Below are 19,078 nucleotides of genomic sequence, written 5' to 3'. Positions count from 1 at the left end.
CCCTGCTTAAAAGTTTTAATCTGACTCCAGAGACTTATCGGAAAAAGTTTCGGACTTTGCAACGAAGTGCCACAGAAAGCTGCACTGAACATGCAGGTCAGCTAAGGACTGCATTCAGGCAATGGACTGGGGGCCTAAAAGTCACTACCTATGAGGCCCTGGAGGACTTGATGGTCCTGGATCAGCTTCTCCAAACACGGAGCTTTGAAGCCAGAGAGTGGATTTTGGACCGCAAGCCCAAGACAGCAACGGAAGCAGCAGAACTTGGAGATGACTTCGCCAACAACCGGGCACCGACCACAAAGCGTGGATCTGCACAAGCTGGAGCAAGTACCTGGAGGGGAGCCACACAACCACAAAGCACCACCAGGTCAGCCGGGAAATTCTTGCCATCATTCCCAAAAGCAAAAGGAGCCACATTGGGTCCGGGGGACACCCGCCGATGTTACAGATGCAAAAATATTGGGCACCTGAGTGCCACTTGCCCCAACAAAAAGAATTCTCCAACAGTAGCTGGAGGACACACAGCCGTTCTTCTGGTGTCCGGAGCGGTGGAGAAAAGAGTGGATAACCTGCAGAGTGTAACTGTGGGTGAGCGGGTCACAGTGGGTTTGCGAGATTCTGCAGCCTCCTTTACCTTGGTGCGGCTTGAAGTGGTGGATACAGAGGACATCATCCCTGGAAGAACCATGGCTTTAAAAGGAATTGGAGGTGTGCGGCCTGCTGTGCCCATGGCCCGTGTGTACCTGGATTGGGGTACAGGCAAGGTTTGCGGGAGATGGGGGTTCTCTGAGGACATCCCTGTTAATGTTCTGCTGGGGAATGATTTGGGTCGGATGCTCTGTCATTACGCTCCAGAGGACACTACCTGCACACCAGATGGGCTAGGAGAGCACCCTGTTCATTCTGAGGTACTGTGCGAGACTTTGGGAGACACTGCGAGATGTGGAAACTGGGAGGGGGTGCTGGGGATTGATAATTGTTTACCTGTGACTGAACCAGTAATGTTCTCCAAAAGTGAAATGGGGTGTATTGTAAAATGTGGTGACAATGCATTGCCAATGCCAAAACCTAGTGGAGATGGGCTAGGGGGAGGGGTTGGTGTGCCCCTGGTGACATGTAAGGATGAGGGACCAGCAGTGAGTGATATGTCCCAATCCTGTGAGCCTAAGGAGGAGGAGGGAAGGAGTGATAGCCCTGTGTATGATGCCTGTATTGTTATGTCTGGAACTGAGGGGGAGGAAGGTGGAGATGCTAGTTCACCTGGGGGAAATGTGCTCCCTGATACCACAAGATGGGGGCTGGGAAATGAGCATTTCCGGGAAGCTCTGTGCAGTGACCCTTCCCTTGAAGGGCTGAGACAACGTGCTGAGCATACAGGTGTTGACACAGAGGGGCATCGGGTATATTGGGAAAATGATATCTTGTACTGGGAGTCCCTTTCCGAAGGCATGCTAGGGGCCCAGGAGGGAGAAAGGCAGTTAGTGGTTCCTAGGCAGTACAGGGAAGAGCTGCTGAGGTTGGCCCATGAGACCTCCCTGGCAGGACATTTGGGAGTGGCCTATGCGGTCATAGAGAAGGAATGTCTAGCTGTGGTCTGGGCTTTGCAAACATTACAGCCATACCTGTACGGCAGGGATTTTACTGTCATAACTGATCACAACCCTCTACATTGGTTGGACAGAGTGTCCGGTAACAATGGCACCTTGAAACAAATGCTAAAAACATTTGTAGAATCAGAGGGCAGAGACTGGGAAAGTATTTACCCCATCTGTTATTTGCTTACAGGGAGGTACCCCAAGAGTCTACAGGTTTCTCACCCTTTGAGTTATTATATGGCCACAAAGTGCGGGGACCCCGAGATTTAGTTAGGGGAGAATGGGAAGGGGGGCTACCTGCCCCTGAGACTTCTGTGGTGGAGTATGTTCTGAGATTCAGGGACAGGATGCCAGAACTGACTGGGCTGGTACAGGACAACCTCACAGCAGCACAGTCCAGGCAGAAGTCCTGCTACGATCGCGTCAGGGAGAAATAGAGGAGTAATGGAGACAGATCGATTAGCCTGGAAAGGCAAGATCTCTCTGTCCCCATCTAAAGGGGGAGGTGTCTTGCCCAAGGCCTGATTATTAAAATCCTATATGTGTATTATAAATTATAACTGTGTGATGGATCATCCCAGACAGGGGTGAGAGGTCATTCAGACTGTGTTTTGTGTATTGCATTTTATTGGGGGTCTGGCTGTCTTGGTATCTCCTTTGAAGTCATGCACTTTGGTCCCATCATATAATCAAACAGATAAGGGGCCAGGGAGAGAAGACCCCCTGGTGGGATCAGAGGGGAGGGGGGAATGGAGTCTCCCTCCCAAGAAAGCAGATATGATATTTAAACAATGCTAGACTAAAAGAAAAAAAAAAAGTTCAATGCTGTGCAACAAGCTGACAAGACCATCCTAAGAACAGCTGGAACTCACTCATGGACTGATATCATCATGCTGTAAGAACTTCATCTTTTGTTTTCTGAACTTGTCTTGCTAAACTCTTTTATATATTGTTATACCTGTATGTCATTTGTTTCTGTATTTTTATATATTTAGCACTGTGATACCTTTTATCAGATTAAATGTTTAATTAATCATCTCTGGTCTTTGATCTCTAAATATATGAGCTCACCTTTCTGAAGGCAGCTCTGGTGAAACACGTTTATCTAAGGGTTAATTTGGTGACTTGCTGGGACTCTTTCTAGCGTCTTAGCTGGACCGATAGCGTGTGATCATGACAGATGGTATATAGGGTCTGCTCCTATACAGGGACTGATGGTATATAGGGTCTGCTCCTATACAGGGACTGATGGTATATATGGTCTGCTCCTATACAGGGACTGATGGTATAGGGTATATATGGTCTGCTACTATACTGGGACTGATGGTATATAGGGTCTGCTACTATACTGGGACTGATGGTATAGACCCCGAACCTTCTCCCTCAGGACCCCCATAGACCCCAACCCTTCTCCCTCAGGACCCCCATAGACCCCGACCCTTCTCCCTCAGGACCCCCATAGACCCCCAACCCTTCTCCCTCAGGAGCCCCATAGACCCCGACCCTTCTCCCTCAGGATCCCCATAGACCCCCAACCCTTCTCCCTCAGGAGCCCCATAGACCCCGACCCTTCTCCCTCAGGAGCCCCATAGACCCCCAACCCTTCTCCCTCAGGAGCCCCATAGACCCCGACCCTTCTCCCTCAGGACCCCCATAGACCCCGACCCTTCTCCCTCAGTACCCCCATAGACCCCCAACCCTTCTCCCTCAGGAGCCCCATAGATCCCGACCCTTCTCCCTCAGGAGCCCCATAGACCCCGACCCTTCTCCCTCAGGACCCCCATAGACCCCGGCCCCTTCTCCCTCAGGAGCCCCATAGACCCTGACCCTTCTCCCTCAGGACCCCCATAGACCTCGGCCCCTTCTCCCTCAGGACCCCCATAGACCCCGGCCCCTTCTCCCTCAGGACCCCCATAGACCCCGACCCCTTCTCCCTCAGGACCCCCATAGACCCCGACCTCTTCTCCCTCAGGACCCCTATTGACCCCGGCCCCTTCTCCCTCAGGACCCCCATAGACCCCGACCTCTTCTCCCTCAGGACCCCTATTGACCCCGGCCCTTCTCCCTCAGGACCCCCATAGACCCCGGCCCCTTCACCCTCAGGAGCCCCATAGACCCCGGCCTCTTCACCTTCAGGAGCCCCATAGACCCCGACCCCTTCTCCCTCAGGACCCCCATAGACCCCGTCCCTTCTCCCTCAGGACCCCCATAGACCCCCACATTGTATCCTGGCTGGTCAGGGGCCTAGTGTGGCCCCTCAGTGTATCCTATGTGATCACATTGTATCAGGTTTTCTGGTCTTTTCTGATGTGTTGCTGCTTTGTGTCTGCGCAGATTTCGGTTCTCCTGGATCTATGGAGAGACGTCCGCTCCACCTCTCTGTCCGCCGTCCAGATCCCCCAGTCCGGCTGCTCCATCCTGGCCGACCCCCCGGTGATAAAGGACATGGTGACCCAGGAGATCCGCATGCTGCTCCTCAGTGTGAGGATGAAGGCTCGGCACCAGGGACTGTGAGTATTGGGGTCACTCCACCTCCCCCATAGTCCGGACCCCCATACCAAATAATGTACAAAGCTGAAAAAGGGGCTGCAGAGGAAGTGGTCACTCCTGGGCCCCCGGAGGATGAGGGGCCCCAATATAATAAATCAGACATAAGAGGGGCCCCAATATTATAAATCAGACATGAGACGAGGGGCCCCAATATTATAAATCAGACATAAGAGGGGCCCCAATATTATAAATCAGACATGAGACGAGGGGCCCCAATATTATAAATCAGACATGATAAGAGGGGCCCCAATATTATAAATCAGACATGATAAGAGGGGCCCCAATATTATAAATCAGACATGATAAGAGGGGCCCCAATATTATAAATCAGACATGATAAGAGGGGCCCCAATATTATAAATCAGACATGGTAAGAGGGGCCCCAATATTATAAATCAGACATGATAAGAGGGGCCCCAATATTATAAATCAGACATGATGATAAGAGGGGCCCCAATATTATAAATCAGACATAAGAGGGGCCCCAATATTATAAATCAGACATGGTAAGAGGGGCCCCAATATTATAAATCAGACATTATAAGAGGGGCCCCAATATTATAAATCAGACATGATAAGAGGGGCCCCAATATTATAAATCGGACATATTAAGAGGGGCCCAAATATTATAAATCAGACATGATAAGAGGGGCCCCAATATTATAAATCAGACATTATAAGAGGGGCCCCAATATTATAAATCAGACATAATAAGAGGGGCCCCAATATTATAAATCGAACATAATAAGAGGGGCCCCAATATTATAAATCGGACATGGTAAGAGGGGCCCCAATATTATAAATCGGACATGGTAAGAGGGGCCCCAATATTATAAATCGGACATGGTAAGAGGGGCCCCAATATTATAAATCAGACATGGTAAGAGGGGCCCCAATATTATAAATCAGACATGGTAAGAGGGGCCCCAATATTATAAATCAGACATGATAAGAGGGGCCCCAATGTGTACGTCTCACAGTGGTGGGAACTATGGGGAACATGACAGCGTCGCAGGATGTCCGTGTATACAGCGCACACAACTATTAGTGAGTATTGTGCGCGGATCATCGGGTTTATACATCGATTCCATATAAAGTTCAGTTCTTATTGGATGTCGGCAGATCATGTGATGTGTAATGAGGGAGGTGTGGCTTAAGGAGATGAGCGCCCCCATATTATTCGGCCACATTCACACCGTAGAATTTTTTTTGCGGGTTTCTGTTTGTAAATTCCGCTGTGTGAATGGGGCCCTAAGATGGGCCAAAAGGATTTACCGGAGAAGTCACAAAGTGTATTTAGTTAGAGGGGGCGGCACTAAGATATTGGGGGTAAAAGATCAAACGTGACGCTGCCAGGAACCAATCATCCTCCAGTCACATTCCGACCACATACCGGCGGCGGGGGCTCCTCTCCTAGTAACGAGTCTCCAGAACAACCCGTCCGTTCAGGAGAGAATCCCCCGCTCTAAGCCCCGCCCACTTCCAGTACAATAGTCTGCTAACTGGTTATTTCATGGCAACTGGGCCAAGGCGTGAGGCATGTGACCCCCCATACAGGTGCGGATTCTGCAGGGGTCATGACCTCTCTGTCCCCGACTTTACTGCAGGCTGATGCGTCATTCCTCGCCTTATATAAGGACAATCAGCCATGATAAGTGTCCCTGCACCCCCTTACATAGGATAGAAATGTCGCACAAGAATGCGGATCCATTTTTAATTGCTGGGAAAGTCCTAAAATCTGATTCTGAGAAGCAGACAACCCCCATTACGATGGACGCGGCCGCACAGCGCCCTACACCCTTTGTGTCTGTGAGAAAAAAAAGACGTAAATCAATAAAGTCCATTGTGAGGTGATTGATGCGGCAAACACAATAGAGGCCCCAGAGAGAATGAGGGCCCCAGAGAGAATGAGGGCCACAGAAAGAATGAGGGCCACAGAAAGAATGAGGGCCCCAGAGAGAATGAGGGCCCCAGAGAGAATGAGGGCCACAGAAAGAATGAGGGCCCCAGAGAGAATGAGGGCCCCAGAGAGAATGAGGGCCCCAGAGAGAATGAGGGCCCCAGAGAGAATGAGGGCCCCAGAGAGAATGAGGGCCCCAGAGAGAATGAGGGCCCCAGAGAGAATAAGGGCCCCAGAGAGAATGAGGGCCCCAGAGAGAATGAGGGCCCCAGAGAGAATGAGGGCCCCAGAGAGAATAAGGGCCCCAGAGAGAATGAGGGCCCCAGAGAGAATGAGGGCCCCAGAGAGATGAGGGCCCCAGAGAGATGAGGGCCCCAGAGAGATGAGGGCCCCAGAGAGATGAGGGCCCCAGAGAGATGAGGGCCCCAGAGAGAATGAGGGCCCCAGAGAGAATGAGGGCCCCAGAGAGATGACTCACATACACATTGCAGGTGGACTACACGTCACATACACATTACAGGCGGACTACACCTCACATATACATTACAGGCGGACTACACCTCACATATACATTACATGTGGACTACACCTCACATATACATTACAGGTGGACTACACCTCACACATATATTACAAGCGGGCTACACCTCACATATACATTACAGGCGGACTACACATCACATATACATTACAGGTGGACTACACGTCACATATACATTACAGGTGGACTACACGTCACATATACATTACAGGTGGACTACACCTAACGCATATATTACAAGCGGCTACACATCACATATACATTACAGGCGGACTACACCTCACATATACATTACTGGCGGACTACACCTCACATATACATTACAGGCGGACTACACCTCACATATACATTACAGGCGGACTACACCTCACATACACGTGACATATAAATTACAGGTGGACTACACGTCACATATATATTAGAGGCGGACTACACGTCACATATACATTACAGGCGGACTACACCTCACATATACATTACAGGCGGACTACACCTCACATATACATTACAGGCGGACTACACGTCACATATACATTACAGACAGACTACACGTCACATACACGTCACATATATATTACAGGCGGGCTACATGTCACACATACATTACAGGTGGACTACACGTCACATATACATTACAGGCGAACTACACCTCACATATACGTCACATATATATTACAGGTGGACTACACGTCACATATATATTAGAGGCGGACTACACGTCACATATACATTACAGGCGGACTACACCTCACATATACATTACAGGCGGACTACACCTCACATATACATTACAGGCGGACTACACGTCACATATACATTACAGACAGACTGCACGTCACATACTCGTCACATATATATTACAGGCGGGCTACATGTCACACATACATTACAGGTGGACTACACGTCACATATACATTACTGGCGGACTACACCTCACACATATATTACAAGCGGGCTACACGTCACATATACATTACAGGCGGGCTACATGTCACACATACATTACAGGTGGACTACAGGTCACATATACATTACTGGCGGACTACACCTCACACATATATTACAAGCGGGCTACACGTCACATATACATTACAGACGGACTGCACCTCACATATACATTACAGGCGGACTACACGTCACATATACATTACAGGCGGACTACACGTCACATATACATTACAGACGGACTACAGTTCACATACACGTCACATACATATTACAGGCGGGCTACATGTCACACATACATTACAGGTGGACTACATGTCACATATACATTACAGGCGGACTACACGTCACATATACATTACAGGCGGACTACACGTCACATATACATTACAGACGGACTACAGTTCACATACACGTCACATACATATTACAGGCGGGCTACATGTCACACATACATTACAGGTGGACTACACGTCACATATACACTACTGGCGGACTACACCTCACACATATATTACAAGCGGGCTACACGTCACATATACATTACAGGCGGACTACACCTCACATATTCATTACAGGCGGACTACACGTCACATATACATTACAGGCGGACTACACGTCACATATACATTACAGGCGGACTACACCTCACATATACATTACAGGCGGACTACACCTCACATATACATTACAGGCGGACTACACCTCACATATACATTACAGGCGGACTACACCTCACATATACATTACAGGCAGACTACACCTCACATATACATTACAGGCGGACTACACCTCACATACACATCACATATATATTACAGGTGGACTACACGTCACATATATATTAGAGGCGGACTACACGTCACATATACATTACAGGTGGACTACACCTCACATACACGTCACATATATATTACAGGTGGACTACACGTCACATACACGTCACATATATATTACAGGCGGGCTACATGTCACACATACATTACAGGTGGACTACACGTCACATATACATTACTGGCGGACTACACCTCACACATATATTACAAGCGGGCTACAGGTCACATATACATTACAGGCGGACTGCACCTCACATATACATTACAGGCGGACTACACCTCACATATACATTACAGGAGGACTACACGTCACATATACATTACAGGCGGACTACACGTCACATATACATTACAGACGGACTACAGGTCACATACACGTCACATACATATTACAGGCGGGCTACATGTCACACATACATTACAAGCGGGCTACACGTCACATATACATTACAGGCGGACTACACCTCACATATTCATTACAGGCGGACTACACGTCACATATACATTACAGGCGGACTACACGTCACATATACATTACAGGCGGACTACACCTCACATATACATTACAGGCGGACTACACCTCACATATACATTACAGGCGGACTACACCTCACATATACATTACAGGCAGACTACACCTCACATATACATTACAGGCGGACTACACCTCACATCACATATATATTACAGGTGGACTACACGTCACATATATATTAGAGGCGGACTACACGTCACATATACATTACAGGTGGACTACACCTCACACATATATTACAAGCGGGCTACACGTCACATATACATTACAGGCGGACTACACCTCACATATACATTACAAGCGGACTACACCTCACATATACATTACAGGCGGACTACACGTCACATATACATTACAGACGGACTACACGTCACATACACGTCACATATATATTACAGGCGGGCTACATGTCACACATACATTACAGGTGGACTACACGTCACATATACATTACTGGCGGACTACACCTCACACATATATTACAAGCGGACTACACCTCACATATACATTACAGGCGGACTGCACCTCACATATACATTACAGGCGGACTACACCTCACATATACATTACAGGCGGACTACACGTCACATATACATAACAGGCGGACTACACCTCACATATACATTACAGGCGGACTACACCTCACATATACATTACAGGCGGACTACACGTCACATATACATTACAGGCGGACTACACGTCACATATACATTACATGCGGACTACACCTCACATATACATTACAGGTGGACTACACGTCACATATATATTATAGGCGGACTACACGTCACATATACATTACAGGCGGACTACACCTCACATATATATATATATTACAGGCGGACTACACCTCACATATACATTACAGGCGGACTGCACCTCACATATACATTACAGGCGGACTACACCTCACATATACATTACAGGCGGACTACACGTCACATATACATTACAGGCGGACTACACCTCACATATACATTACAGGCGGACTACACGTCACATATACATTACAGGCGGACTACACGTCACATATACATTACAGACAGACTACACGTCACATACACGTCACATATATATTACAGGCGGGCTACATGTCACACATACATTACAGGTGGACTACACGTCACATATACATTACTGGCGGACTACACGTCACATATACATTACAGGCGGACTACACCTCACATATACATTACAAGCGGACTACACCTCACATATACATTACAGGCGGACTACACGTCACATATACATTACAGACGGACTACACGTCACATACACGTCACATATATATTACAGGCGGGCTACATGTCACACATACATTACAGGTGGACTACACGTCACATATACATTACTGGCGGACTACACCTCACACATATATTACAAGCGGACTACACCTCACATATACATTACAGGCGGACTGCACCTCACATATACATTACAGGCGGACTACACCTCACATATACATTACAGGCGGACTACACGTCACATATACATTACAGGCGGACTACACCTCACATATACATTACAGGCGGACTACACCTCACATATACATTACAGGCGGACTACACGTCACATATACATTACAGGCGGACTACACGTCACATATACATTACATGCGGACTACACCTCACATATACATTACAGGCGGACTACACGTCACATATATATTACAGGTGGACTACACGTCACATATATATTATAGGCAGACTACACTTCACATATACATTACAGGCGGACTACACCTCACATATATATTACAGGCGGACTACACCTCACATATACATTACAGGCGGACTGCACCTCACATATACATTACAGGCGGACTACACCTCACATATACATTACAGGCGGACTACACGTCACATATACATTACAGGCGGACTACACGTCACATATACATTACATGCGGACTACACCTCACATATACATTACAGGCGGACTACACGTCACATATATATTACAGGTGGACTACACGTCACATATATATTATAGGCGGACTACACGTCACATATACATTACAGGCGGACTACACCTCACATATATATTACAGGCGGACTACACCTCACATATACATTACAGGCGGACTACACCTCACATATATATTAAAGGCGGGCTACACGTCACACATACATTACAGGTGGGCTACACGTCACACATACATTACAGGCGGACTACACGTCACATATACATTACAGGCGGGCTACACGTCACACATACATTACAGGCGGACTACACGTCACACATACATTACAGGCGGACTACACGTCACATATACATTACTGGTGGACTTCACGTCACATATACATTACTGGCGGACTACACGTCACATATATATTACAGGCGGACTACACGTCACATATACATTACAGGCGGACTACACGTCACATATATATTACTGGCGAACTTCACGTCACATATACATTACAGGCGGACTACACCTCACATACACGTCACATATATATTACAGGCGGGCTACATGTCACATATATATTACAGACGGACTACACCTCACATATATATTACAGGCGGACTACACCTCACATATACATTACAGGCGGACTACACCTCACATAAATATTAAAGGCGGGCTACACGTCACACATACATTACAGGTGGGCTAGACGTCACACATACATTACTGGCGGACTACACGTCACATACACGTCACATATATATTACAGGCGGGCTACATGTCACACATACATTACAGGCGGACTACACGTCACATATACATTACAGGCGGACTACACGTCACATATACATTACAGGCGAACTACACCTCACATATATTTTACAGGCGGACAACTCCTCACATATACATTACAGGCGGACTACACGTCACATATACATTACTGGCGGACTACACGTCACATATACATTACAGGCGGACTACACGTCACATATACATTACAGGCGGACTACACGTCACATATATATTACTGGCGGACTTCACGTCACATATACATTACAGGCGGACTACACGTCACATACACGTCGCATATATATTACAGGCGGACTACATGTCACACATACATTACAGGTGGACTACACGTCACATATATATTACAGGCGGACTACACCTCACATATACATTACAGGCGGACTACACGTCACATATATTAAAGGCGGGCTACACGTCACACATACATTACAGGTGGGCTAGACGTTGCACATACATTACAGGCGGACTACACGTCACACATAAATTACTGGCGGACTACACGTCACCTACACGGCGCATATATATTACAGGCGGGCTACATGTCACACATACATTACAGGCGGACTACACGTCACATATATATATGAGAGGCGGACTACACGTCACATATACATTACAGGCGGACTACACGTCACATATACATTACAGGCGAACTACACCTCACATATATTTTACAGGCGGACAACTCCTCACATATACATTACAGGCGGACTACACGTCACATATACATTACTGGCGGACTACACGTCACATATACATTACTGGCGGACTACACGTCACATATACATTACAGGCGGACTACACGTCACATATACATTACAGGCGGACTACACGTCACCTATATATTACTGGTGGACTTCACGTCACATATACATTACAGGCGGACTACACGTCACATACACGTCACATATATATTACAGGCGGACTACATTTCACACATACATTACAGGTGGACTACACGTCACATATATATTACAGGCGGACTACACCTCACATATACATTACAGGCGGACTACACGTCACATATATATTAAAGGCAGGCTACACGTCACACATACATTACAGGTGGGCTAGACGTTGCACATACATTACAGGCGGACTACACGTCACCTACACGTCGCATATATATTACAGGCGGGCTACATGTCACACATACATTACAGGTGGACTACACGTCACATATACATTACAGGCGGACTACACGTCACATATATATTAGAGGCGGACTACACGTCACATATACATTACAGGTGGACTAGACCTCACATATATATATTGCAGGCGGACTACACATCACATATATATTACAGGCGGACTACACCTCACATATACATTACAGGCGGACTACACGTCACATATATATTAAAGGCGGGCTACACGTCACACATACATTACAGGTGGGCTACACGTCGCACATACATTACAGGCGGACTACACGTCACACATACATTACAGGTGGGCTACACGTCACACATACATTACAGGTGGGCTACACGTCGCACATACATTACAGGCGGACTACACGTCACACATACATTACAGGTGGGCTACACGTCACATATACATTACAGGTGGGCTACACGTCACATATACATTACTGGCGGACTACACGTCACACATACATTAAAGGCGGACTACACGTCACATATACATTACTGGCGGACTACACGTCACATATAAATTACTGGCGGACTACACGTCACATATATATTACAGGCGGACTACACGTCACACATATATTACTGGCGGACTACACGTCACACATACATTACAGGCGGACTACACGTCACATATACATTACTGGCGGACTACACGTCACATATACATTACTGGCGGACTACACGTCACATATACATTACAGGCGGACTACACGTCACATATATATTACAGGCGGACTATACGTCACATATATATTGCTGGCGGACTACACGTCACATATATATTACTGGCGGACTACACGTCACATATATATTGCAGGCGGACTACACGTCACATATACATTACAGGCGGACTACACATCACATATACATTACAGGCGGACTACACGTCACATATACATTACAGGCGGACTACACGTCACATATACATTACACCCTGACTACACGTCACATATACATTACAGGCGGACTACACATCACATATACATTACTGCCGGACTACACGTCACATATACATTACAGGCGGACTACACGTCACATATACATTACACCCTGACTAGACGTCACATATACATTACAGGCAGTCTACACGTCACATATACATTACAGGCGGACTACACGTCACATATACATTACAGGTGGACTACACGTCACATATACATTACTGCCGGACTACACGTCACATATACATTACTGCCGGACTACACGTCACATATACATTACTGCCGGACTACACGTCACATATACATTACAGGTGGACTACACGTCACATATACATTACAGGCGGACTACACGTCACATATACATTACAGGCGGACTACACGTCACATATACATTACAGGCGGACTACACGTCACATATACATTACAGGTGGACTACACGGCACATATACATTACAGGCGGACTACACTTCACATATACATTACAGGCGGACTACACGTCACATATACATTACAGGCGGACTACACGTCACATATATATTTCAGGCGGACTACACGTCACATATACATTACAGGCGGACTACACTTCACATATACATTACAGGCGGACTACACGTCACATATATATTGCAGGCGGACTACACGTCACATATACATTACAGGCGGACTACACGTCACATACATTACAGGCGGACTACACTTCACATATATATTGCAGGCGGACTACACGTCACATATACATTACAGGCGGACTACACGTCACATATACATTACAGGCGGACTACACTTCACATATATATTACAGGTGGACTACACGTCACATATACATTACAGGTGGACTACACGTCACATATACATTACAGGTGGACTACACGTCACATATACATTACAGGCGGACTACACTTCACATATACATTACAGGCGGACTACACGTCACATATATATTGCAGGCGGACTACACGTCACATATACATTACAGGCGGACTACACGTCACATATACATTACAGGCGGACTACACTTCACATATATATTACAGGTGGACTACACTTCACATATATATTACAGGTGGACTACACGTCACATATACATTACAGGTGGACTACACATCACATATACATTACAGGCGGACTACACGTCACATATACATTACAGGCGGACTACACGTCACATATATATTGCAGGCGGACTACACGTCACATATACATTACAGGCGGACTACACGTCATATATACATTACAGGTGGACTACACTTCACATATATATTACATACAGATTGGACTCCATGCTGAGACCTCTTTGTTTTCGGATATTCAGCTTGACATGTGACCTGAACAGCCAAGTGTTGCAAGGGAAGTGGTGAGGTAATAATATTGTAACAAAGGGATAATCTGTAAGTAAAGCATCTTATGTGTAAGTGATCAGCGGAGGCGTCTGATCCTCTTAATGGTAATTATACAGAGGGATTTATATACTGTGTGCAAATAACTGGCATCTCATGTATCAGAACATATCACTGATCTGTATACATATATAATAACACATATAACATATCACTGATCTGTATACATATATAATAACACATATAACATATCACTGATCTGTATACACATATAACATATCACTTATCTGTATACATATATAATATATGACATATCACTGATCTCTGTACATATATAATATATAACACATAGAACATATCACTGATCACTATACATGTATAATATATAACATATCACTGATCTGTATACATATAAAATAACACATATAACATATCAATGATCACTATACATGTATAATATATAACACATAACATATCACTGATCTCCATACATGTATAATATATAACACATATAACATATCACTGATCACTATACATGTATAATATATAACATATCACTGATCTGTATAGTTACATAGTTACATAGTTAGTACGGTTGAAAAAAGACAGACGTCCATCAAGTTCAACCAGGGAATTAAGGGGTAGGGGCGCGATATTGGGGGAGAGATTTTATATTTCTTCATAAGCATTAATGTTATTTTGTTCCAGGAATGTATCTAACCCTGTTTTAAAGCTGTTAATTGTTCCTGCTGTGACCAGTTCCTGAGGTAGACCGTTCCATAAATTCACAGTCCTCACGGTAAAGAAGGCGTGTCGCCCCTTGAGACTAAACCTTTTCTTCTCCAGACGGAGGGAGTGCCCCCTCGTCCTTTGGGGGGGTTTAACCTGGAACAGTTTTTCTCCATATTTTTTGTATGGGCCATTTATATACTTATATACGTTTATCATATCCCCCCTTATACGTCTCTTCTCAAGACTAAACAATTGTAACTCCTTTAATCGCTCCTCATAGCTAAGATGTTCCGGCCCCATATTAGTTTAGTCGCGCGTCTCTGCCCCCTTTCCAACTCCGCAGTGTCCCTTTTATGGACAGGTGCCCAAAACTGAGCAGCATATTCCAGGTGAGGCCGTACCAATGCTTTATAAAGGGGGAGTATTATACACTATAGACTGTACCAATGCTTTATAAAGGGGGAGTATTATACACTATAGACTGTACCAATGCTTTATAAAGGGGGAGTATTATACACTATAGACTGTACCAATGCTTTATAAAGGGGGAGTATTATACACTATAGACTGTACCAATGCTTTATAAAGGGGGAGTATTATACACTATAGACTGTACCAATGCTTTATAAAGGGGGAGTATTATACACTATAGACTGTACCAATGCTTTATAAAGGGGGAGTATTATACACTATAGACTGTACCAATGCTTTATAAAGGGGGAGTATTATACACTATAGACTGTACCAATGCTTTATAAAGGGGGAGTATTATACACTATAGACTGTACCAATGCTTTATAAAGGGGGAGTATTATACACTATAGACTGTACCAATGCTTTATAAAGGGGGAGTATTATACACTATAGACTGTACCAATGCTTTATAAAGGGGGAGTATTATACACTATAGACTGTACCAATGCTTTATAAAGGGGGAGTATTATACACTATAGACTGTACCAATGCTTTATAAAGGGGGAGTATTATACACTATAGACTGTACCAATGCTTTATAAAGGGGGAGTATTATACACTATAGACTGTACCAATGCTTTATAAAGGGGGAGTATTATACACTATAGACTGTACCAATGCTTTATAAAGGGGGAGTATTATACACTATAGACTGTACCAATGCTTTATAAAGGGGGAGTATTATACACTATAGACTGTACCAATGCTTTATAAAGGGGGAGTATTATACACTATAGACTGTACCAATGCTTTATAAAGGGGGAGTATTATACACTATAGACTGTACCAATGCTTTATAAAGGGGGAGTATTATACACTATAGACTGTACCAATGCTTTATAAAGGGGGAGTATTATGTCCCTGTCCCTTGAGTCCAGGCCTCTTTTTATACATGACAATATCCTGCCGGCCTTGGAAGCAGCAGCCTGACATTGTGCTATTCTGTAGTCTGTGATCTACAAGTCCCCCAGATCCTTCTCTACCAGTGACTCTGACAGTTTAATCCCCCCTAAGACATACGACGCTGCAGGTTATTAGTATACACAGCCCCCCTCTATATACACAGCCCCCCCTCTATATACACAGCCCCCCCTCTATATACACAGCCCCCCTCTATATACACAGCCCCCCTCTATATACACAGCCCCCCTCTATATACACAGCCCCCCTCTATATACACAGCCCCCCCTCTATATACACAGCCCCCCTCTATATACACAGCCCCCCTCTATATACACAGCCCCCCCTCTATATACACAGCCCCCCCTCTATATACACAGCCCCCCCTCTATATACACAGCCCCCCTCTATATACACAGCCCCCCCTCTATATACACAGCCCCCCTCTATATACACAGCCCCCCTCTATATACACAGCCCCCCTCTATATACACAGCCCCCCTCTATATACAGAGCTGTTAATACCATCCTCTATATATACACAGCCCCCCTCTATATACACAGCCCCCCTCTATATACACAGCCCCCCCCTCTATATACAGAGCTGTTAATACCATCCTCTATATCACTGATAAATAAATTAAACAGCAGCGGGCCCAGTACAGAACCTTGGGGTCACCACTAATAACCGGGGACCAATCAGAGTACGAATCATTGACCCCCACTCTCTGGGTACGATCCATGATCAGTGTTCAATCCAGTTACAAACTAAAGTTTCCAAACCCAAAGACCTTAACTTACCTGTCAGACGTCTATGAGGGACAGTATCAAATGCTTTAGGGAAATCCAGAAACACTATATCCACAGCCCCCCCTCTATATACACAGCCCCCCTCTATATACAGAGCCCCCCCTCTATATACACAGCCCCCCCCTCTATATACACAGCCCCCCCTCTATATACACAGCCCCCCCTCTATATACACAGCCCCCCTCTATATACACAGCCCCCCTCTATATACACAGCCCCCCCTCTATATACAGAGCCCCCTCTATATACAGAGCCCCCTCTATATACACAGCCCCCCTCTATATACACAGCCCCCCTCTATATACACAGCCCCCCCTCTATATACACAGCCCCCCCCCCCTCTGTATACACAGCCCCCCTCTATATACACAGCCATTCCTCTGTCAAGGCTTCTACTCACCTCTTCATAAAAGCAGATTAGATTGGTGACACCTTCTATCCTTAGTAAACCCATGCTGGTTATCACTTATAATACTATTATCCCCTATGTATTCCTGTATGTAATCCCTTATAAGTCCTTCAAACAATTTACCCACAATGCACGTTAAACTTACCGGTCTATAGTTCCCTGGGGAAGACCTAGAGCCCTTTTTGAAGATTGGCACCACATTCGCCTTGCGCCAGTCCCTTGGCACAATACCAGACACCAGAGAATCTCTAAATATCATGAACAGGGGTACAGATATTACTGAACTTACCTCTCTAAGAACTCTTGGGTGTAGTCCATCCGGCCCTGGAGATTTACTTACATTTATATCACTTAACTTACCTTGTACCATCTCTACATTAAGCCAGTTCAGTACATTACATGATGTGTTACCAACACTGACCTGTACATGATGTGTTACCAGCACTGACCTGTACATGATGTGTTACCAGCACTGACCTGTACATGATGTGTTACCAGCACTGACCTGTACATGATGTGTTACCAGCACTGACCTGTACATGATGTGATACCAGCACTGACCTGTACATGATGTGTTACCAGCACTGACCTGTACATGATGTGTTACCAGCACTGACCTGTACATGATGTGTTACCAGCACTGACCTGTACATGATGTGTTACCAGCACTGACCTGTACATGATGTGT

The 19,078-nt window shown here is 45.6% G+C and overlaps 1 protein-coding gene across 2 annotated transcripts in view; it reads left to right on the top strand.

Annotated features, from left to right (window-relative positions):
* Positions 1-19,078, top strand: part of CCDC24 (coiled-coil domain containing 24) — an 80,670-nt gene that overhangs the window by 17,716 nt on the left and 43,876 nt on the right. For both annotated transcript variants that reach the window (XM_056533158.1, XM_056533157.1), the window contains exon 3: positions 3,933-4,108. In XM_056533158.1, coding sequence (XP_056389133.1) covers positions 3,933-4,108 — 176 coding nt within the window. The remainder of the gene's footprint in view (positions 1-3,932; positions 4,109-19,078) is intronic.

This window comes from Hyla sarda, chromosome 7 (assembly GCF_029499605.1).
Source record: "Hyla sarda isolate aHylSar1 chromosome 7, aHylSar1.hap1, whole genome shotgun sequence".
Lineage (NCBI taxonomy): Eukaryota > Metazoa > Chordata > Amphibia > Anura > Hylidae > Hyla > Hyla sarda.
The sequence above is the reverse complement of the archived record's forward strand: the minus strand, read 5'-3'. Positions and strand labels throughout refer to the sequence as shown.